We start from the raw sequence: 25,054 nt of genomic DNA on the forward strand, positions 1-25,054 counted from the left end.
TCCAAGTGTGAGTTTTGGCTCAGTTCAGTGGCTTTCTTGGGACATGTGGTGTCCAGCAAGGGTATTCAGGTTGATCCAAAGAATATAGAGGCGGTTCAGAGTGGTCCTAGACCGTCCTTAGCCACAAAGATTCATAGAATTCTTGGGTTGGCAAGCTATTATCACCGGTTTGTTTAGGGATTCTCATCCATTACATCGCCTTGACCAAGTTGACTCAGAAGGGTGCTCTATTTGTATGGTAGGACGAGTGTGAGGAGAGCTTTTGGAAGCTCAAGACAGCTTTGACCACAGCTCCAATATTGGTTTTGCCATTAGCTTCAGGATCATATACCGTATATTGTGATGCTTCGATAGTTGGGATTGGTTGTGTATTGAGGTAGTAGGGTAAAGTTATTGCTTATGCTTCTTGTCAATTGAAGCCCCATGACAAGAACTACCTTGTTCATGATTTGGAGTTGGCCGCCATAGTTCATGCATTGAAGATTTGGAGGCATTACTTGTATGGTATATCTTGTGAGGTATTCACTGATCATCGCAATCTTCAGCATTTGTTCAAGCAGAAAGATCTTAATTTGAGGCAGTGGAGATGGTTAGAGTTGCTTAAGGATTATGATATCACTATAGTGTACCATCCGAGAAAGGCCAATGTGATGGCTGATGCTTTGAGCCGAAAGGCAGTGAGTATGAGGAGTTTGGCATACATCCCAGTTGGGGAGAGACCTCTTGCAGTTGATGTTCAGGCCTTAGCCAATCGGTGAGGTTGGATATTTCGGAGCCCAGTCGGGTGTTGTCATGTGTGGTTTCTCAGTCTTTCTTATATGATCACATCAGAGAGCGCCAGTATGATGATCCACATTTGCTTGTCCTTAAGGATAGAGTTCAGCATGATGATGCCAGAGATGTGACCATTGGTGACGATGGTGTGTTGAGGATGCGGGGCTAGATTTGTGTGCCCAATGTGGATGGGCTTAGAGAGTTGATTCTAGAGGAGGCCCAAAGCTCGTGGTATTCTATCCATCTGGGTGCCGTGAAGATGTACCAGGATTTGAGGCAACACTATTGGTGGAGAATAATGAAGAAAGATATGGTGGTATTTGTAGCTCGGTGTCTCAATTGTTGGCAGGTGAAATATGAGCATCAGAGACCGGGTGGCTTACTTTAGCAAATGGTTATTCCTGAGTGCAAGTGGGAGAGGATCACTATGGACTTTGTTGTTGGACTTCCGCGGACTTTGAAGAAGTTCGATGCTATTTGGGTGATTTATGGATCGGCTGACCAAGTCTGCGCACTTCATTCCTATCTGGACTACCTATTCTTCCGAGCGGTAGTAGCGTTATATATCCGAGAGATTGTTCGGCTGCATGGTGTTCTAGTTTTTATCATTTCAGATCGGGGTACTCAGTTTACTTCCCAGTTTTGGAAGTCTATTCAGCGAGTGTTGGGTACTCAGGTGGAGTTGAGCACTAACTTTCACCCTCAGACGGACGGGCAATCCGAGCGTACTATTCAGATATTGGAGGACATGTTGCGTGCTTGTGTTATTGATTTTGTAGGTTCATGGGATAAGTTTCTACTACTTGCAGAGTTTGCTTGCAACAACAGCTACCAGTCGAGTATTCAGATGGCTCCATATGAGGCTTTGTATGGGAGGCAGTGTAGATCTCCAGTCAGTTGGTTCGAGCCCGGGGAGGCTAGGCTATTGGGGATAGATTTGGTTCAGGATGCCTTAGAGAAGGTGAAGGTGATTTAGGAGACGCTTCGTATAGCGCAGTCGCGTCAGAAGATTTATGTAGACCGGAAGATCCGAGATGTGTCCTACATGGTTGGTGAGAAGGTCTTGCTGAAGGTTTCGCCCATGAAGGGTGTTATGAGATTTGGGAAGAAAGGGAAGTTGAGTTCGCGATTCATTGGGCCTTTTGAGGTGCTTCAGAGGATTGGGGAGGTGGCTTATGAGCTTGCTTTGCCACCCATCCTATCGAGTGTGCATCTGGTATTTCATGTTTCTATGCTCTGAAAGTATATTGGGGATCCGTCTCATGTTTTAGACTTCAGCACGGTTCAGTTGGATGATGATTTGACCTATGATATGGATACAGTAGCAATTTTGGGTCGTCAGGTTCCAAAGTTGAGGTCAAAGGATATAGCTTCAGTGAAAGTGCAGTGGAGAGGTCAGCCCGTGGAAGAGGCTACTTGGGAGATAGAGCGGGAGATGCGGAGAAGATATCCTCACCTGTTTGAGGCCTCAGGTATGTTTCTTGACTCGTTCGAGGACGAACGTTTGTTTAAGTTGGGGAGGATGTGACGACACAGCTAGTCATCTCATGAGTTACCGCTCTGTTTTCCCCTATTTTAGCTTCTTTACGCTTCGTTATCCATTTTTTATGTGATCGGGTTGATTAGTTCGAGTTCGGAGAGGATTTGGTAAGAAATGAGACACTTAGTCTCTTTTAAAAAGGCTTAAGTTGGAAAATTCATCCGGATGTTGACTTATGTGTTAGAAGGATCGGAAGTGAGTTCTGATGGTTCAGTTAGCTTCAGGAGGTGATTTGTGATTTAGAAGCGTGATCGGAATGGGTTTTGGAGTTGTAGAGAAGATTTAGGCATAAATTGGAGAAGTTGATATTTTGGCAGTTCCGGTTGATAGGTGGGATTTTGATATAGGGGTCGGAATGGAATTCCGAGAGTGACAGTAGCTTCGTTTTGTCATTTGGGATGTATGTGCAAAATTTTAGGTCATTCGGACGAGATTTGATAGACTTTTTGATCGAAAGCATAATTTAAGAGTTCTTGGAGTTCTTAGGCTTGAATCCTACGTTAAATTGGTGATTGATATTGTTGTGAGAGTTCCGAAGTTTTGAACAAGTTTGAACAATGTCATGGGATGTGTTGGTATAATTGGTTTGAAGTTTCGGGAGTTCCGAGTCAGTTCCGGGTAGGTTCCGGGATGTTTTATGCCGAAAATCATAACTGTAGTAGGTCCAGAAGGGTTGCAGGCCTCGGAACTCACCCGTGCGGTCTGCACAAAAAGATGTGCGGCTGCGGTATGTGCTCTACGGACGGCACAAAATGAAGTGCAGCCGCGATAGGTGTTGTGCGGACCGCACAAAATGGTGTGCGGCCGCGGTTAAGAACATTCCATTGGTCCTACTTCGGAAGCATATATCTTTTGATCTACAAGGAAGTTTGAGATGATTCAAAAACAAAAGTTGTAGCCCTTCATGTCTAGTTTCTAAATAGATAAATATACTGCAATTTGGTCATTTGTAGAGAAAGTTACGGCCAAAATACTTAAGCCTGTCACTCCAGAGGAAAGCTTGTGCTGCCGCGGTCGTTTTTGTGCGGACCTCACTGGTTTTGTGCGGACCGCGGTCGATTTTGTGCGGCCCGTGGAGGTGAAAATCTGTGGGGTACTCTATAATTATGAGGTTTTGAGTTTTAATTGATATTTTGACCTAGAGAGCTCGGATTTTGGAGATTTTTCGAAGGTTTTTCAAGGAATTCATCGGGGTAAGTGATTCTAACTCAGATTTGGCTAGAGTACATGAATCTGTCATCATTTAATTCGTGATTTAGGCTGGAATTTGGGAAGAAAATTGTGAAATCTTTCAAAAATATAAAATGGTGATTTGAAGGACCAAATGATATCGGAATTGGATAATTTTCGTATGGATAGACTCGTGAGAGTATAAGGATTCTAGTTTTTTGAATTTTGTCAAATTCCGAGACGTGGTCTCGGGGGTCGGGTTTGACCAATTTCTGGAATTTTGTGATAATTCTATTGTTTTCGATTGGGCTTTGTTCCCTTATCATATTGTGACGTATTCGTTCTGATTTTGGGTAGATTCGACGCACGTGGAGGCCAATTCGAAGGGCAAAGGCGTCGCGAGCTAGAGAATTAGCTGGTTTGAGGTGAGTCATGGTTATAAATGATGTCTTGAGAGTTTGAAACCCCGGATTGCACATCGTTGTGCTGTATTGAGGTTAGACACGAGCTGGGTGATGAGCACAGGGTCTTTTACTACTGGGGATTATGACTTGGTCCATCTCGATTGATGATTTTACCACGTATTTGACTAAAACGTATTTGTTATCGTCATTATTTGGGCTGATTGCCATATTTGGGCTTCGTGCCAATTATTTGAACCCTCCGGGGATTTTTATCACTATTTCCTCAGTGCTTTGACTTATTATTTGAACTCAGTCATGTTGATGTCTACTGTTTTACAAACTCAACCACTTTTACTCAGATTTGAAAACTCATATGATATTTCTAAATGATGCTTTGGGCTGAGAACTATTGTTTTGCTAATGCCCGAGGGGCTTGTGATGATTTTCGGGCTGAGTGAGGCCAAGGGCCATATGTGAGGATATGCTGAGTGATATGAGGCTGAGGGCTTGAGATACTTTATATGCCACGAGGTGGCTTGAGTGATGTGAGGTCGAGTGCTGAGTGATGTGAGGCCGAGTGCCGATAGATGATGCCACGAGGTAGATTGATATAGTGCTTGGGCCGTAAAGGGTCCCTCTGGAGTCTGCACACCCACAGTGAGTGCGGGTACCCATTATGATCTGATAGTGAGCGAGAGAGGCTGATACTGTTCTGAGTGATTGATACTGAGCCCGAGGGGTTGATACGGTACTGAGAGTGAGCCTGAGGGGCTGATACTGTTCTAAGCGATTGATACTATGCCCGAGGGGCGGATTTCTACTTGATATTTACCTGTTAAAAATTTCCTATTTTACTTGTTTCAAAAAGGGGTTTCATTTGACTTTTTCACTGACTTACTACCTTAAGTGATTTTACTACTTAATATGGAATTGCTTTGTGCCTTTACGTGTTTTCATACTTTCATCCATTATTTATAATTATTACTTCTTGAGTCGGAGTAATGACATTACTCCTTGCACCATGTGTGCAGATTCAGGCATCGCAGAGTCCGCTCCTGAGTGTTGATTCTCCCAGCCCCGTGCCTCCCTTATCTTATCTTTTTCATGTTTTTAGAACTATTGTATCGGATTTAGTGTGTAGTATACTTGTATCCGGATTTTTTAGTTGCTCATGACTTGTGACAACCCAGTTTGGGTGGTGTTGGGACGATTCTACATTTGTTATCGTTAATTCCACAAATTATGGTTATTATATCATGCTTTAGTACTACTTATGGTATTTAACTATTTAAAAGAGGTGGTATGTTTTGGTCTGGCTGGCCTTGTCTTCACGAGAGGTGCCATCACGACCGGGTTCAGGGAATTTGGGTAGTGACACGATTGAACATGATAACTGCTATTTTTGTGATGAAATTGATTAATTTGAGCTATGGTAGTACACTTTGCACAGGCATACACCTTAGCATATCACTTATATAAGTCCATGATCAAGTAATTTGATATTACTTGTTCATGAACATGTATTCTTGTATATATGTTTCTGCGTGATATGGACTGGACTGATATCACATGAGTAGTCCATGCAGATTTGAGTTATGATAACACGCGAGTTGTCCGTGCGGTTATTATTATTGGCATGTGAGTTATCCGTATAGTGTGTGGATAAGGATCGATCCCCTAGGGTCACCTTCTCATATTTCTCTCTTAATGGTGTACACGTAGGTTGTGAGAAACCGACGGGTTTATGGTTGATGTTGATTTTGGTAAAGTAGATCATTGGTTGGACTTTGCAACTCTTCTATATTAGCGAGCTCTTTGGATGTATACATGATTTTCTGCAAAACTTATCTATATGCACTTCTTGAAGGATTAAATGTTATTTCACGCATATCTTCTCTTTATAAAAATGTGGATGGATTATTTGATACCTTACGCCTATCTTCTCTATATGAAAAATTGATGATTTGATGATATTGGACGCATATCTTCTCTAAATGCAGGATTGTTAACTGATTCAGGACTTGGCACATTATCTTTTTGTGCACCAATGTGGTTTTATTTGTGTTATATGATTGTATGACACCGTTGATGTGTACTTGTGAAATTCAAGAATTGAATAGGTGATTAGCGATTATCATTAATAATCTTTTCCACTATTACCTCACCGAGGTTAGTTATGATACTTGCTGAGTACATCGGGTCGATTGTACTCATACTACACTTCTGCACCTTGTGTGCAGATCTTGGAGCTGAGCTGTTATGGATGGTGGGAGCGGGCATTGTGGATGCACCTGCATTTCGGGTATAGCTACCACTTGTCCTTGGTAGCTACGGATTGGTACTTTCTTTATGTATTGTCACGCCCCAACCTTGATGAGGAGTTACGGCACCCGGTGCTATACTCGGCCCGAAATTACCACTCTGTAACTGTGGACTCTGGAGAGGTAACCCTCAACTTAGGCCGATGAGGCCATATTCTGAATCGTCTAAAAACAACATCTCTCTCATCCGTGGGGTAAAAGTACCCAAAAGCTCATATATATATAACTGTGGAGGCTAACGAGGACATATATATAAATATGCAAGCTGATGAAGCCGCCATGAAAATCTACTAATATACAAAATATACAGGACTCGTCTACAAGTCTCTAGAGATAAATGAACTATACCATGGTTGGGACAGGGCCTCAACCTACCCATCAAACATGTATATATAAAATGGACTCCATGGTTTAGACCTGGCAACTCCGAGGAAGTGGAGCTTACCAACTAAGTTGATGTTTCACTGTGTCTACTGGAAGGGTCTGTCCAACTGTCAATGAGGACCTGCGGGCATGAAATATAGCATCACCGGCAAAAGTGATGTCAGTACGAAATAATGTACCGAGTACATAAGGCAACATGATAATTGAAAGCTGAAACTGAATTGATAATATAATAATTGAATGTAACTGGTAGTCAAAGATAATATGAACATATGCTTACCTGCTGATACTGATTCAACTCTCTCCATATAGTATGTAAAATAGTTGTCCGGCCCAATAAGGCTCGGTATGTGTAACTACCCTGTCGTAGTACGCTCGCTCATAGGCGCACAACTATACTAGGCTTTATATCTCGACCATTCTGGGCTCGCTCATAGGCGCTCAGCCACAGTAAGCTCGGTATATAACTTACCGTCTGATCAGAAGTTTCCCACTAGGGGCCTGCCCAGAGATTATCGATCGATGGTGGTGAAAATATTGTAGTACTGCTCAATAGGGGTCTGCCCACTAATTATAGCTCGATGGTGGTAAAAATACTATAATACTGTATATACATAGACTCTCTGATCTCTTGGCTGACATAAGACAAAACTAAACTGAATATGAAGTCCCGATAATGGAGGATACTGTAACTTATGAGACTAGGATAGTGTATATAAATTCGGGAGTGTGAACTTCTCTTTATGTCTCGTTGTCAAACACATGTAGTTATTGGATCATGCCAAACGAAAGAAAGGTTTACCCTTAACATACCTTATCACAATCTTTCTAATCACAAAGTTGAACTCGCCTCTTTGCACCTTAATCTATAACAACGATAATAGTACTATCATCAAGTTATGAAAGGTACAACTATCGCACAACGGACAACAAGCTTATTTTGTATAAAAACAGGCAACATCTCCCCTATAATCCTTACATACTCCAAATTCAATATAACCCAACAACACAAGAACACATCAATAACAACATATATACATCATTTTCCAGCCTTATAGTACACCATCAAATACTACAAAACAGGCCAACGCATTCCAATCTCTTCATACACAAAACGACCACCGTAGTAGTGTCAAACGATCTGGAAATATTATGACGAACGACCAGCCCACCACCCGACAGTTATATGGTGTTTCTCTACACCCTTCCTCCTCCAAAACTCCACAAAACAGTAGTAAAACATGCAGCCCAACAGCAACACAAAACAGTCCGCTACAAGTGAATAACTCGAACTCACGGCTTCTGATCACCGTCCCGTGAGTTCATAAAAGTATAGAACGACTTAACATGAATTTACAGAAGAAAAAATGGATGTAAGAGAGCATTAAACTCACCGTATTTTTTGGATAACTCAGCTCCTACCTCGGTTCTTCAAACTCTAGGTTTTACCTCCAATTAGAACTTGAAAGGGAGATAAAATCAATTAGGGTTTGTGAATAATTTTTGAGAGGAAGTTTGCAGGAGTTTGGGTCTAGTTATTTGTGATATATAATGATTTTTATATTGCAGAAGATAATCCCTTAAATGGGTTCCTTGTCTGACCTGAAATTGCCTTTTTTGGGCTCTCATTTAACCAAGTAGGTGACACACCTACTAGTCACTTAGCAGCCTGTGTAGTCTCGTAAAAATGCATATATCTCTCTACTACAATGTTGTATTGATAAACGGTTTAATATGTTAGAAAATAGACTCATATATCTTCAATTTTACGAGTGGAACACCCCATAACTCTAAGTATGTTTGCAGAAAATCGCAGTTACATTTGACCTAAGTTTCAACATTTATGAAGGTAACTTGTGATGACCTTTTCCAACTTTTGTTCCACAACTCGCTTGACTTCAAATCATAACGCACATCTATCATATGACTAAAATAACTCATAACATAATCTCCTTATAATTTTAAACACCCTATTCTCGCTCCAAAAGTACATGTTACAACATTCCCAACTTGACGACTTTCGACGAGACTTATTTTCTTCAATTCATTTAGCTTCGAAGCCTTCAAACCCTCTTGGTACTTGGTGTCATGATCTTAAATATTTGTAACCTCAATTGTAACATGATTAACTAACTTTATGTACTTTCAAAGTTGATCTCATTTCTGAGCTTACATCAATTGACTTACGAATACTCTCACGTACAAAAACATGGGGTGTAACATGTATATTCCAAACAGATATTGTATTTATTTTTGTAACAGCTTTACAAATCTAAATCTTACTGGATCATGACTTGTACTACCAATCCTTGGGATATTAAAAGGAAAGTTTAGCTATTTCATTGTAACGACCCGACCAGTTGTTTTGCTTTTTCGATCCCTATTCACTTATTTGAGACTTTTTGTAATGACCAGACCGGTTATTTTGAGCTATAGCACATTTTTAGGTGGTTTGAGGCCTTGAATAGCTTCACTTCAGGTATTATTTCTTGTACGTGTGGTCGGAATTGAATTTTGGGATGTTCAGAGTTTATTTGGAAAGAAAATTCTAATTTCGGAAGCTTTTAGTTGGAAGAGTTGAACAAGGTTTTACTTTTACGAAGACGACCTCTGAATCGGAATTTGAAGGTTCCAATGGGTTGGTATGATGATTTTGGACTAGGGTGTAGGTTCGGATTGAGTATCGGGTCACTCGGGAGTAATTTGGCGCCTAATATGGGAAGTTGGCATTTTGGAAGAATTTCATGAATTTGGGTTGAAGTTTATTTTATTGTTACAGATGTCCGTTTGGCATTTCAAGCCTGGGAATAGCTCCATATGGTGATTCTGGTCTTAAGAGTGCATCCAGTTGTGGATTTGGAGGTCTGTACGTCATTTCGGGGTCATTTGGCGAAATTTAGAAGTTGAAAGTTCTTGAATGTTTGATCGGGAGTGGACTTTTTGATATCGAGGTAATTCTGATTTCGGAAGTCGGAGAAGGTCCGTAATGTCTATTATGACTTGTGTGCAAAATTTAGCGTAACTACCAGTTGATTTGATAGAAATCGGACGTGCAAACGTGTAACTAGAACTTCGTATGATATTTTTAGACTTGTGTTGATGCTTTTGAACAAAAAAATTGACTGCTGGTGTTGCTGGTGATCAGGTATCGCAATTGCGAACATTTCTTCATATTTGCAAAGTTTGTCAATTTTGCCTTGATTTGCGAAGTTTGCAAACTTTGCCTTGGTTCGCAATTACGAACATTTCTTTGCCTTTGCGATGTCTGCCAATTTTGCCTTGGTTCGCAATTGCGAACATTTTTTCACATTTGTGATGTCTGCTAATTTTATCTTGGTTCGCAATTGCGAACATTTCTTCTCATTTGCGAGGGTTCGTAAATGCAAACCCTGTGTCGCAAATGCGACATCTAAGGCTATTATTAAGACTTTATTTCAGGACTTAGCCCATTTCTCTCACATTTTCATTTGGTTGAGCGATTTTTGGAGCTCTTGGAGGCAAGACTTTCATCATCTATGGAAAGGTAAGTATTCCAACACATTGCAAGTTAATTACAATAGTTACATATGGATTTAAACATGAAATTTTCTAAATTGGTTTTGTATTTTTTTTATTTTGACCGAGAAATTTGACATGGAATTGGGAAAAATCATATATATGAGTTCGTGGTGTTATGGGTTGTCACACCCAACCTCGGGAGGTGCGATCGGCGCTCAATAGAGTGAACCCAATTGATAAAGCCTTATCAAACACTTTCTACCCAACTCAATATGATTAAGGAAACCATGCTTTCGTTTATTTAGACAATAGGAAAGATTGTACACTTAACAATGTTAGATCATTTATATCACAACCTTAAATCCTAGTTAAGTTTCCATGATTCCATACAGTTACGATTCAGATAAACAAGAGTTTAAGATTACAACCTTGTTCATAGACCCATCCAACACCCATACATAACCCACACAAACATCTATGGAGCCTCTAAAGATACAAAAGACAAGTATGACAACGCCGGCAACAAGGCTCCGACTATACCTTAAAAGTGGAAATCTACAACAAAAGATGTGCAACATAACCCCTTGAAGGAAAAAAGGGGCTCACCAAGACTATGAGAGGAGGATACTCCGCTATGCGCGATCGACATTGTCCGCTATGGAGCGACCTACATTCATTTAAAAATGTAGCGGTCCCAGCAAAAGGGACGTTAGTACTATGGAATAGTACAAGTATGTATAACTAAGCACCATTTTATTAGAAAGAACTATCATACAAGAACAAAGAAATCACAAGAGACAATCAAAGCTTTAACCGAACACCACATCATCAAATAAAGAATCATACAACTTCCACATGACTTCCACAACTTTAGTTTGGAGCATTTCATATGTCATCATTGTTCGGAATACCACCGATGTCTTGAGCGGAGTCCAATCACGACCCGATCGGCTAGGTTGACTCATTTGAGACATATACCTCAATAACCATCTCATTTTCCGGAATTCAATATCAGCACATAACCACTATGTGAGCGGCATGGTGTCCGATCACGGCCCGATCAGATAGGCTGCCTTACCTAGGCGTTGTTCCTTTCTCGTTAACCATCTCATTTGAATCTTTTTTTCACATATATCCTGTCAATTCATTGGAACTTAGGGCCGCAATTTTCACATCATGTCCACTTTCAACACCAATATTACAATTTAGGATAACATGCACAAACAAGAGCAGTTCCAGTGTAAACATAGATAAGATTTCACATAGTTGGCATGACAATCTCAGTTTAAATCCTGACATTGAGGTCTAGGTATTCCAACACATGGTTTATATTCTTCACACATCTTTAAATTAGCAAGAATAGTATATTAAACATATTGAGGCACCTAACACGTATATACAGTAGCAAAACCAGTTCATGGGAAATAACAATCAATTCATCAATCCAATTTCAGTCTTACCACATTTGCACATACACTAACGGATCTCGATTTCTAATAAAAAGGGGTTTTAGCCATACATACCTCAATAGAGCTTCCCTTAAATTCTTACAAAATTCCGGGATTCTTAGCAACTCCAATCTATTTTATGAAAATACAAATTGAACCAAGAATTAGAGATATGATTAAGATTCTAGCTCGTTTAGGTATATTATCAAGCACTAAGTGTGCATTGTGATTTTAGGATCCTCTTGTAAGAGATTTTCATCATCTTTTACCCTAATTGCTATCTTTTTAGCTCAGAACATCCCCATACCTTGTTATCTCTTATGCATGCAAGAAATATCCATTTTTATACCCATGAACCCACAAGCTAATTACTCAATCTAGTGAATTTCGAAACCAAAGATTAAGGCTCAAGTTCTTACCTCTTGGGGTGAAAGCCTAGCAAATTTTGCTTGAAAGTCTTCAAAGATTTGGCAAGTTTTGAGAGTTAGTTTCTCCCTCTAAAGCTCCCTCTCTCACTCTATTTGCAGTAAAAATAACATAAAAGAGGTCTAATGGGTGTTTTTAATGGGATAGGGCCGGGTTTTAAAAGTTAGAAAATAGGAGCCCCCACACAATCTGCTATCGCATAATAGACATGCGGCGCGCAAAATGGACCGCTAAAATGGTCCAAGAACCTGAACGAACTGTATGGGTATGCGACAGAAATGCGGTTTGCATACCTATTCTGCGGTCGCATAATGCATCGCAGAACTGCTTCTCACAAAAATTCCAAGGGGATTATGCGATGACTATGCAGCCCGCATATTGATTATGTGATCGCATAATTGGCCACATAGTTGTCCTCAAATTAACCATCAAACTACCTGACTCTGCGGCAACTATGTAGTACGCATAGCTGTTATGCGACCGCATAATGGACCGCAAAAACACGCTTTTCTGGAAAACATAATTCCTTATTTTTTTAATGCACAAATCAATCCAAAGGGTCCGAACTGCGGCGTGCTTGCTCGCCGCGAAGAATTTTATGAATTTCTAACACATGATCCTAACTTGGCACTACGAGATTCGAGTTTTTGAGCAGAAATATTCCTGGGGCCTAACATGGGTAAAGTATATTTTCAAAATATTCGGGAATCCGGGAACGTGGCCTCGAGGGTGACATTATCGACTTTTCGAGCTGAGTGGTAAATTGTTATAAATTGATTTATTACGAGTATTAGAGTGTATATTTTTGTATTTGAATATTGATTGACTAGTTTTGGAGCGACGAGCATCAGTTTGGGGGTGTTAGAGTGGCGTTAGAGCCGGATTATGGGATTTCGTAGCGAGGTAAGTCTCCTGTCTAACTATGTGAGGGGGAAACTACCCCCAGAGTGTTGTAATTGATTTTTGCTACTTGTTGTGGGGAGGTGGGGGGAGGGGGGAACGTACTCACGAGGTGACAAGAGTCCGTAAGTAGCTACATTCATGTTATTGTCCGGGTAGACTCAGGTTCCCGCCATGCTATAACTGTACTATTTGAGTTATCTCAGCTTATTAAATTCTTTTAATTTGCATTACTACTTGAGACTAGACGGGCGTAGAGTAATAGACTTGCTATTGTAGAAATTCTATGAGATTCATGATTAGCCGCGGAATAGTTGTACTTTTCATACAAATTTCTCCTGCGTTATACGTTCTCATCGAAAGGTTTCCTCAAAGGTCCTTATAACTCACATGTTCCTTTGTGAGTGGGGTCAAGGATCTGTCAAACTTTCTTATTCTAATGGGATCGGGTCGTTCGCCTTGACATGATAAATACATCTATGGTTCGTGGCGTTCGACCCTCGACAGTGCACATATTATGATGGGATCGAGCCGTTAGCCTCGACAGGATTATGTACCACACTCTCATGGGCGGGCCATTTGCCTCAACAGTATAATGGATGTATCTATGGTTTGTGCTGTTCGACCCTTGGCAATGCATAATTATGATAGGATCAGGTAGTACGCCTCGGCATTTCTTTAAAATACTCTAATTGAAATCGTGCACAATATTTAACAAGAAGTCAGTGTATCTATGAGCCTTCCTGATTTGAATTACGACGATCTATCTGGTGAGGCCCATTATATATATATATATATATATATATATATATATATATATATGCTCCGGTTTGAGGAGGTAATTGATAATTGAGAGTTGAGTCTGCTGCAGAGAGGATGATTCTATCACGTATTCACACTTGTTTATTTCATTTGTTTACTCAACCTCATACCTGTTAACTTCTTATTATAACTATCTTATTGGACCACTAGTAAGTGTCGATGTCACCCCCTCATTACTATTTCTCTAGTTTTAGGCAAAATTCTTACTGGGTACGCGTTGATTTATGTACTGATATGTTACAAGTGCTCTACTTTATGTTTTGATAATCTAACAAACTTAGTCTCTAGAACCAGATAAGGAACATGTTACACATTTACAAGACCTCAAGATCACAACATCACAAGATGGGATTCAGCTGGAAATATGATTCAACTCTTCGGAAGTGGAAGGAACAGATGAGGGGCCAGTTCCCTATTAGTTCCCAAGGAGAATACACAAAGTCAACTTTCTAGTTGGAAAGTTGCTGCCTACGCACGCTACTGTGCCGAACAGTGCTGCTGTCAACTTTTAAGGGAAGATTTTTCACCTACCTTACTTGCATCATTGTAAGTGATGTCGCGCATGTATATATGCATGCAAGGGAGGTAAAACAAACACTTTAACATTTGACAAACTAATTAACGTGACTATCCAGCCAGCAATATTCAAGTGCTTCAAGAATAAAGAACAAAACAACTATGGACCAGTTCCCACATAGAGTTATTGTATGTCCTTAGTTGAGTTGTAACTTTAATAGTTCTTTAATTGTAATTCCTATCTAGCTTGTTTAGAAGCATTCTATAGGAACCCATTTGTAAATCTTAAACCTGAGTGTTTGAGTCTTGGCTAGAGTTAGTCAAGTTGTAAAGTCTTTGTAATAGAGTTATTACAAAGTGGCTTGTAATAGAGTGTTACAATTTAGTGAGGGATTAAGAGGTTAATTCCTAGGTTGCATAGGTTGTAATCTAAAAGTTGCTCAATAGTGAAGTTCAAATCCTATAAGGGTAGGTCGTGGTTTATAATCCCTTTGAGCTGGGAATTTTCCACGTAAAATTCCTCTTGTCATTTATTTACAGCCGTGTGTGTATGTATACTGTTGGACCTGATAGAGAACCTGGTTCTCTATAGAGTTTGGTGGACCCTTACATTCTATCAATTGGTATTAGAGAGGGTTCTTTATATCAGGTTAACACCTAGAAAGGATCGTCATGGCTGCTCCTTCAAACATCGAAGAAGGCCAGTCTACGTACAGACCACCTAGATTCAATGGACAGTACTATGGATGGTGGAAAACTAGAATGCATGACTTCATCATGGTTGAAGATTCTCAGCTATGGAATGCCATATGCGATGGACCATTTGTTCCTACCAAAAACCTTGGTGATCCACCAGTAGCCATTCCCAAGATGAGGAAAGAATTCAACGATTCAGATAGAAAGGCCATAGAGAAGAACTTTCATGCTAAGAAAATTCTGGTATGTGGTATTGGATTTGATGAATACAACAGGATATCAGCATGTCACTCAGCCAAAGAAATCTGGCAATACCTGCAGATAGCTCATGAAGGAACAACACAAGTCAAGCAATTCAAACTCGACATGCTCACAACTGAATACGAGCTCTTCAGGATGCAAGACAATGAATTTTTCCAAGAAATGCATACCAGTTCACCTCCATCATCAATGAGCTTCACTCCCTTGGTGAAACTATTCCAAGAAACAAACTGGTTAGAAAGATCCTAAGCGTGCTACCAGTTTTTGGGAAATCAAAGTGAATGCCATTACAAAGGCAAAGCACTTACAGGAGTTAACTATTTATGAACTTGTTGGCAATCTAAAAACATATGAGATGAAAAAAAAGAAAGACAGTGAAAGAAAAGAGCCCAAGAAGAAGAAGAACCTGGTCCTCAAAACAGAAAACTACTAATCAAGTAGTGAAGATGGTGATATGGCATACCTAACAAGAAGATTCTAGAAGATGGTTCGCAAGAACGGAGGCATTCTAAAAAGGGTAAGTTCTAGCAAGCCAAAAAATTATGATCTCTGTGGACATTTCATAAAGGACTGCCCTCTCCTAAAGAAGGATCGGTACAAGAACAACTCTAACAAAGCAGCCAAAAGGAACCTGGTTCCCTACAGACGCTTTAATAGAAAAAAAGCCGCTGATAATATTGTAAGACAAGCTCTTGCTGCATGGGGTGATTCATCAAGAGAATCTGGAAAAGATGATGAACCAGGTAACAACTCTATTATGTTAGTAGAAAATGAATCAACCGAGTATGATTCAATGTTTGCCTTGATGGCCCAGTCTGGAGATTAAGATGATGATGATGATGAGGTAAATATTCTGGATGTTCAAAGATATCTAAAATCTTATTCTCCTAATAAACTCATGTCTTTGGAAAATGTGCTAATTGACACTTATCAAAGTCTTGTAAATGAGAGAGATATCTTAATAGTTGAACTAGGAGAAGAAGAACAGTCTAGAGATGACCTAGTAATAGTTACTGTCGATCTAAGAGAGTCAATTGAGAACATGATGAAACAAAGAAATGTCTTAAAGAAAGGGAGTGAAAATGTAGAACAAGAAAGAGATGACCTTCTAGTAGTAGTAATGGACTTGAAGGAAACCCACAATGGAAAATAGGGATGAAAATTATCAAAAAGGAAAGGAAATTGCAAACGAGGCACATTAAGCTTGAAAATGAGCTAAAGACAGTGCATTTTAGTCAGTGTGCTGAGCTTGAGAAAAACAAACAATTTCAGGAAGACCTAGGTAGAGTGAAGAGTGATCTTGAAAAATCACTCAAGTGGACCTGATCCTTTGTTGCTATCACTGCCATGTTCTCCAACAATGGGGGAAACAAGCAAGGGATTCGGCTTCAAAGGGAAAAGATCTCTTACAACCCTCATAGAAAGTACGTTACTGTACCTAACAATTGACTTCGCACCCACTACGGTAAAAATGAGCACCTTAAAGAAAATCGTAAGGCCAGATGTCAGTCACAACAGAAAAATAAAGCCTTTGCTGAAAAAGTAACTACTAGTAATGAACTTGGTCCTTCATTTCAAAAAACACATAATGCCTGCATGGACCAAAAGATCCCTTATTCACACTTTTCCTCATTACAAGGGACCCAAATTGTCTTGAGTTCCTAAAGCTAACTGCTAATCTTCTTCTGCAGGGAATAGTGAAAGGAAGCAGCCTACAATGGCACATGAATAGTGGTTGCTAAAGCATATGATTGGAAGTATAAATGGTTTCCTTTCACTAAAGGGACTGCAAGGAAGGAGTGTGTCCTTTGGGAATGGCAAGAAGGGATACACTGTGGGAGTTGGAAGGATTGGGAAGTCTCTCTCACACTCAATCGAAAAAGTATACTACGTGAACGACTTGAAATACAACTTACTAAGCGTTTCCCAAATTTGTGAAAAGGGAAATAAGGTCGAGTTTGTGTCAAAAATATGCACAGTGACGAACCTGGTCACGGGTGAGGTAGTGCTAGTGGAAAAAAGATACAAGAATATCTATGTAGCTGATTTTGAGTCGCTGAAGAATGGCGACTTAAGTTGCCTAAGCACCGTTGATGATGATAATGAGCTATTGCACAGGAGGCTAGGTTACTCAAGCTTCATACTGTTAAACAAATTAGTAAGGAAGGACCTGGTTCATGGTCTGCCAAAATCAATCTTCAAGGATCACAAAGTGTGTAATGCATGTCTAAAAGGGAAGCAAGTCAGATCTTTGTTCAAGCCCAAAAAGGAAGTCAGCAATACAAGGCCACTCGATCTCCTTCACATGTATTTACATGGACCTATAAGGGTTCCAAGTAGAGGAGGAAAGAAGTACGTCTTTGTAATAGTCGATGACTATTCAAGATTCACATGGACATTTTTCCTTAGGACCAAGGATGAAACTTTTGAAGTTTTTGTTGCCTTTTTCAAAAAGATCCAAGTGAAGATGGGTAATTAAGTAGCTTGTATCAGGTCTGATCATGGAACGGAGTTTTACAATGCCAACTTTGATGAATTCTGCACTGAAAATGGCATCACTCACAATTTTTCTGCTCCAAGAACACCTCAGCAAAAATGGTGTTGTAGAGAGTAAGAATATAACTCTTGAAGACAAGGCAAGAACAATGCTAATTGATAGTGGGACTGCAAAATATTTTTGGGCAGAAGCTATCAACACTGCGTGCTACTTGATATATAGGTGCACGATCTGGTCCCTTCTGAAACAAACTCCATATGAACTACTGAATGGAAGGAAGCCTAAGCTGACACATCTAAGAACTTTTGGGTGTAAATGCTTTGTTCATATCAATGGAAAGGAAGCTATTGGGAACTTTGATGCTAAAAGGGACGAAGGAATCTTCCTGGGATACTCATCTCAAAGCAAAGCTTACAAGGTATACAACAAAAAGACTCAATGTATAGAAGAAAACATTCATGTGATCTTTGATGAAGTTCGCCTCTCCTATTAAAAGGACAGACATGTTGATCAAGATGGAGAGCCCTTATCTGTGCTAGGTGAAGTAATTAACATAGCAAATGGAACGGCAAACATAATGATCCATGTCAGGGAATCCAGAAAAAGATGATTCAAATACCTCTCCATCAACTAAAGAGGAACCTGGTCCCCCAATTACAACAACTGAAGCTGAAAATAAAGTTATTGTTGCAGTCCAAAGAACCCCACTCAGTGAAGCAAGAAATGCTCAAGAATCCCAGTCTGATGTGTATGGTGCCTCTACCAATAAGACTGAGGCACCAAATTGGAGGTTCAAAAGCTCACATCCTCTAGACAACATAATCACCCCTTTTAACTCAGGAGTTGAAACCAGAACAAAATAGAGGAACTCACTTTCCTTCTCAGCTTTTCTTTCCTAAATAGAGCCCAAAAATATAAAGTAAGCGCTAAAATATGAGGACTGGATCACAGCTATGCAAGAGGAGATGCATTAATTTGAGAGGACCAAGGTATGACACCTGGTTCATCGACCTACTGATCGAACCATTGTAGGAACCAGGTGGATATTCAGAAACAACCTCGATGAGTTTGGAAATACCATATGAAACAAGGCAAGACTTGTGGTTCAAGGCAATAATCAGGAAAAAAGGATTGATTATGATGAAACATTCGCTCATGTAGCTAGAATGGAAGCCATTAGAATTCTTATAGCCTTTGCATCTGATAGCTTATATGAGTCCACCAAACTATAGAGTATCTGGTCACGTATGAGATTGATACGTAGAATGTTGTAAAGGCTGAAAGTAAAGAAGGCAAGAGATTTTTCTACGTGGAAAAATCCCACACAAGGGGATCAAAAAACCACGACCTACTCTTGTAGGCTTTTAACTTAACTAACTTGTAATCTACCTATTACAATTCACTTTGCAAAAACCCTATTGCAAAGACTTTAAACTAACTCTTGATGCAACCACCACAAGCCACTCTCTAACTCTCCTAGTTATAGAGGATTTAACTTATGACTATTTCTAGTCACAATATAAACTCTACAGTTTACGAATTTTGTTTGTTCCTAAAACAGTGCTTCTAAGAAAGCAAACCAGGAATTACAATGTAGAGCAATTAACAAGATTACAAATCAACTATGGATATAAGTAAGACTTTATTTAGAAACTGATCCTTAGTGGAGTTGTCTTCTTGTTCTTGACACACCAGTGATTTCAATGTCGGATCAATGCTTCTTCTTCTTGAGAGAATATCACTGAACGCACAAGTAATGGCATGTCTTGCACCAGATTGTTTTATCACAATAGATAGTGGTTTCAACTCTTGGTGTATTTCTTCTCAGTGAGAAGTGACTACTACACTATCTGCACAGCCACTTGTGGGCAGTTGCATTCCAGCTGGACTTTGTGCTTTATGTTAGGACATACCAAAGGACCAGGTCCTGGTTGTGTTCCTCTTCTGTAATAGTTATCATATAGTCACTTTCCTCTACTATGTTCCAGCTGTACACTTGATCTGTACTTCTATCAGAGAACATCAAAGGAGCAGGTCCCTATTGTGTTTCTCTTTATATTAAATGCGTACAGTCACTTACTTGTGCTTTTGTTAGCGAACCCTAAAGGACCAACTTATTGGGTCTCTATTGTGTTCCTCCCTATGGTTATTGATTCATTTGCTGATTTTCAGGCTTCGAATAGTTCACTTGAGATGTGTATCCTGTGGGACAAGGTTCTCTATCTGGTTCTTTACAACAAGTTTGTTAGATCATCAAAACATAAGAAGCATAAGTTTAAGACATTGAAAACCCATCAATTTCCTCCTTTTTGATGATGACAAACTTAGGAATGGAAAGCATTTGTTTGGGTCAGATTTAACCAGATGCGATACTAGCTCCCCCTTAATCTTATATCTCCCTCCTTGTCACTTTCAGTTCCACCAGTTCTCCCTTCCTCCTTGTCATTTTTAGTTCCCCCTCAATACAATCCGCTTCTTAGTTCCCCTTCAACACCATCCGTTTATTTTCCCCTTTTGGCATAATTAAAAAGAACAAGTGTGTTGAAGAGCAAAAGCAGGTAATAAGCATAAAAAAGTCTAACACATCTAGCTCATGCCACATATGTGCACACACCATGATAGAAAAGAGAGGCCAGAGGAGCACAGTTTTGTACATGCAATGAAAAGGGAGCTATTTTATTAATGTTTACAGTGGACTGAGCAATACAGTAGCAGCAATGGTTAAGTTAAACATGACATCACAAAAACAAGTAAACATAAGTAAAACAGTAGCCACAGGAAGTTGATGCAAAAATAGCTTTACACTAAGGAGGATCCTAGGGAACACTAAAAGGAAGGAGTCTTAGAGGAAGAGACAACAATGGTTTTGAGAAACAGGTCCAGTCTAGCATTTGCAGCCAGTTGTTCTTCAAGTAGTGCAGCCCGAAGTCTCTCGTTTTCCTTTCTCAGTTGGGCAACCTCCTCATATACAGAATTAGGTCCCTTAGCTGCTTGGCTAAGTTGAGTTTCCAGTATGGCATTTCGAGCCCTCATCCTTCTTATTTCCTCAAAGGCTACATTTTGAGTATTTATCAGCTGAGAAGTGGTCGAGATACTTCCACCAACCTTATCTATACTTTCACATTCTTCTAGAGTAGTCTTAGAGAAGGTTTGCTTGCGTGTGACCACTCTGGGGTTGCCCAAGGGAACCTTATTGAATCTGAACACCTGAGTGAGGAGAAAGCCATAAGGTAACCCATGATTGCCACCTTTAAAATTTGCCACCTTCTACATTTGATCTATCATGATTTCTGGCAAATTGATAGGTACATACTCATCAAACGCTTCCATCAGGACCAAATTTGACTTTGTAGCAATGGAACGTCTCTCAGAGCGGGGTAAGAGTACTTTATTAACCAGTTCAAAGAGAACTTGGTACTAAGGAAGCAATACCTTCTTATGGACCTGTTCCCCCTGTTGGATGGCTTGCTCTTTCATAATGGCTCTCCGAAAGTTTATTCCACAGACATCCTTAACTGAGAACACACATTCACACGGAATTCTGAGAATCTTTCCCAATGTTGAAGCATCGAGTACAGTGTCTACTCCATTTACAAGTGCACAGATATGATCCCCCTCGACAGTGAAGAGAGATGAGTCGAAGACTTGCACTGCATCTTCATACACCAAAGGCATGATCCATTCAAACAAGTGTTCCCATTGCTGAAATTCCACAATCTCCAGAATTTCTCTTATGCCTGCCATCTCCAAGATTGCTGGATCAAAAGTACGTCCCCACAACACTTTTAGAGTTCTTAATTTCTGCTGCAACAGAACACCATCACTGGTCAAGAACTTTGTTGAACTAGGTTCCTTAATGGTTTCTCCTTTTTGTTTGCTAGTTCCTTCTCCAGACTTTCTTTTCCAGCTTGCTACCCCTACCGTATTGTCCTCAGGCACGACTAGCTCAGTTTTACTCCGTTTAGACTTGTTGTTGTACTTCACCGATGACCCTTTTTGTTCCTCAATAGTTTCCTTACTTGTCATAGACTGTTGCACTAAGGAATAAAGTTCCCTAGAGGCATTTTTGTCTATCTGATTTACTGACACACTCTTGATGAACTCTTTGGAATTCATCCTTGTCTTGACGCTCCTCTTACTTTTTTGCAATTAGGATTCAAAATTCTCTTGTTGTAGTTACCTGGTGATGGGTGATTTGGAGTAAGAATCCAAGAGCTTGGAATGAACATGAGGTATAGGAGTGAGTTTGCATGTAAGTGAATTAGACTCATCAGAAAGCTTTTCTGAGAATATCTCATAAGCCAAGTACTCGAGGAGTGCTATGGTTCGTACATATCCTAGGAATGGAACGCCTTCCCCCTGATACTCAAAAGAGAGATAACCTCCTTAATTCATCAGACTCTTTGCAGATATAGCCATAATGTTATGAGTTGCTTCCTTTTTAGGTGACTCCTTGAGAGTCACTGAGTCCAACATGGAGGTATTTAGGTACTGGTCAGGATTATCCTCAGTGGATTCTGATATTCGAGGAGTAAGACCTCATGTGTGGTCTTTGATGAGATCGTAGAATTGAGTAGACATAGGATTCTCAAAATAGTGGTGAACGGGGTTTATCAGAAATGGAAACACTGTAGGGGTGGAGGAGGAACCACAAGTGTATAATGTGGTAGAAGGCGTGAAACAATAATGTTCTGGGAATAATTTCAATGATGATGAAGAAGTGGGAGCAATGTTAATGGGAGGAATGAGAAAATTGTTCGATCGCTATTAGATGAGTACTTAGTAGACGAGTAGAGAGAGAAAGAGAGAGATGGAAAGAGGATCCTAGATATACATGGAAGATGAAGGTTCATGACTTGCGGTGAGAGAGAAAGAAAGTTTTATTGGAAGGAGAACTAATGATGAGTGGACAACGAAACATGGTTTGAATAGTTCTAAAAATGGCGGTAGGTTTGTGGGGAAGTGTTACCATGCAGAGGGGATGAAGAGATTTGACGGACAAGACATGACATACAGACATTGAAAAGTCGGATGATGTGGCAGTTGAATTACAAATATTTATATTAAAATTTATTTCTTTTGTTTAGGAAGGGAAAAAAAATTTAAGCACATTACTACTAACCTGAGATACAGGAACCTGATGCTAGAGCAATCTTTTGAACAAGGTTTTAGTAGCCCCCTCCCCCCTCTTGCAGTTCATAACTGTACCTTTAGCTTCTATAATCGTCATGTATGTTTACCTACAACGGTATTAATGTGAGTTAGGTTTTGTCAGAAAATACTTTAGCTACCTTTACCTGACGGTGTCTTACACGGTCAACGGATGGAGGATCACGTTCTTCATTAGATTTTTCTATGACCCCATCTCCACCTTGATTTATACGAAATATTCACTACTTGAGGCTTTGATGCAAATATCTGGAGTTTGGTCTTCTATTCTGCAATGCTTTCCACCGATCAATCCCTTCTTCATATTGACTCTCAGAATAGGATCTCACCCTTCAATGTGTTTGCAATTTCTCTCCAGTTGTTGATGAGGGCATTTCGTTTTGATTCCTTGTCTCCCAGAAAATAAGGCATGAATCATGCCAGGTGCACTTTGGTCTTCCAATTTGAGACAGAAGTTGGTTGAAAGGAGATATATGGAGATTAATTTGATTTCCCACACTTTGTGTTCTACTTCTTGTGTATTGCCATGAGCTGCATCTTTACTTTTTCCTTCAGCTTTAGTGGTAGCAAGTGATGTACCAGGTCTTTGTGAGACATGGAGGATGATTTTGCGTTGTCTTTTGCTAGTGTCCTTCATCTTGCTTACTTTATCATCCTCCTGATTTGAAGCCTCAGATATTTCCCAGAGGCAGGATTGGTTTATCATATTAATCCTCACGGTTTCTTTCTTGGCAAGGTAGAGTGTTTTGTTGAATACCCCATAAGCATCTCCAGCCATTTTGTGCTTCCTTTGTTGGAGACCCTGTGGCCTTGTTTTGTGGATTGTACCCCAGAAGGATTCCTTAGCTCATCCTTTTGTATTGAGCTTCCCAAGCTGATCCTTCCTGTTGTCAAGAACAAGGCATTTTCTTCCAATTTGGCAGCTCCCGGTGAATTTTTATTTAGGAGGGACCGACACCTATTCTCAAAGAGAGAGAAGTATTCATTTCTTTCGCCCGGAGTTTCTTGGAAATTCCATAGGCGATGAGCACAATCCATGCAGTAATTTCCAGATCCGTTCTTTCTTTCAGCTATGCCATTTTGGTTATGCAATCTTTGGAGTTTGAGAAATTGTGCGAGATCCCTTCTCTCCTCCTCCATCATTTTTATGAACTCATGTCTAGGTGACGCTTGAGTTTGGTAAACCACGTACCAAGTCCGACTAAGTTAGTTTCTTCGGAGGTGACAAATTTGCATATACTACTCCTTCATCCTATGGTTGTGACTTCACTCATATCATTCTCCACTTGATGATTAGCAGGAGTGACTATTCTTCTTTCCTTTATTCATTGGTACTACTTGGCTAGTTATCAGATTAATAATAGTAATTCTTTTAGGTCATTCACATAGTGCTCGTTCCCACTCGAGTGCAAAAAGGAACCTTTTCGCCTTTTTATTCACTGAGAATGTGCCCTTTACTTTCTTCTCAAGGATACATTCCCTTCCTACAGGGCTTTCAGTGAGAAGAAATTCATGATGTTTTTCAGTTGCATGTTTTGAGCATCTTCTGTCCATAGTCCATCGCAGTCTGCTCCCTCTCACTATTCCCTACTCATGCACATCAAGGGTTAGATTTAGGAACCCAAACTAGTTTGGGTCCCTTGTTACCATTAAAAGGATGAATGAGGGATTTCCTAGTCCACGCAGGCAACATCCACTTTATGCAAGTGGTACCTGGTCCTTTGCTAGTAGTCACTTTATCAGCAAACGCTTTGTTCTTCTGAGAAAACTGGACCCTGGCCTGGCAATTTTCTTTAAAATGCCCATTGTTTTTGCAGTGGGTACATAGCCAGTCATCAGGTACAGTGACATACTTGCTATGTGGGTTGTAGGGAGTTTTATCCCGTTAGAACCCGATGCCCTGCTTGTTCCCACTATTGTTGAGATACATGGTAGTGACAGCAACTGAGGACCAGACCCACTTCAGGGATTTTTCAAGATCATTTCTTACTTTCTCCAACTCAGTTTGGAGTTGTTGATTCCTCTCGAGTTCACTGTAGAGACTAGTTTTTATAACAATTAACTCTTTTTCAAGCAAGATGTGCGACTCACTAGCTACTTCCTTCCCTTTCCCAAGACTTACATTCTTATGTTCTCTATTGAGTCCCTCAATGGTTTCCTCTAGATCAGCGCATATCACTAGAAGGTCATCCTTTTTCCTCTTTAGTGGAGGACATTTTTTCTTCTAA

The 25,054-nt window shown here is 40.0% G+C and overlaps 1 protein-coding gene across 1 annotated transcript; it reads left to right on the forward strand.

Annotated features, from left to right (window-relative positions):
* Positions 1 to 14,875: 14,875 nt before the first annotated feature.
* LOC142176339 (uncharacterized) lies at positions 14,876 to 15,409 on the forward strand. The gene has a single exon (XM_075243537.1). The coding sequence runs from the start codon at positions 14,876 to 14,878 to the stop codon at positions 15,407 to 15,409; it is 534 nt and encodes a 177-aa protein (XP_075099638.1).
* The last annotated feature ends 9,645 nt before the right edge of the window (positions 15,410 to 25,054 follow it).

The sequence above is a fragment of the Nicotiana tabacum genome, chromosome 3, assembly GCF_000715075.1.
Source record: "Nicotiana tabacum cultivar K326 chromosome 3, ASM71507v2, whole genome shotgun sequence".
In the NCBI taxonomy this organism is placed as follows: Eukaryota; Viridiplantae; Streptophyta; class Magnoliopsida; order Solanales; family Solanaceae; genus Nicotiana; species Nicotiana tabacum.

Excerpts from the sequence above, each read along its gene's own strand:
- LOC142176339 (XM_075243537.1), top strand. The coding sequence starts at position 14,876 with ATGGCTGCTCCTTCAAACATCGAAGAAGGCCAGTCTACGTACAGACCA.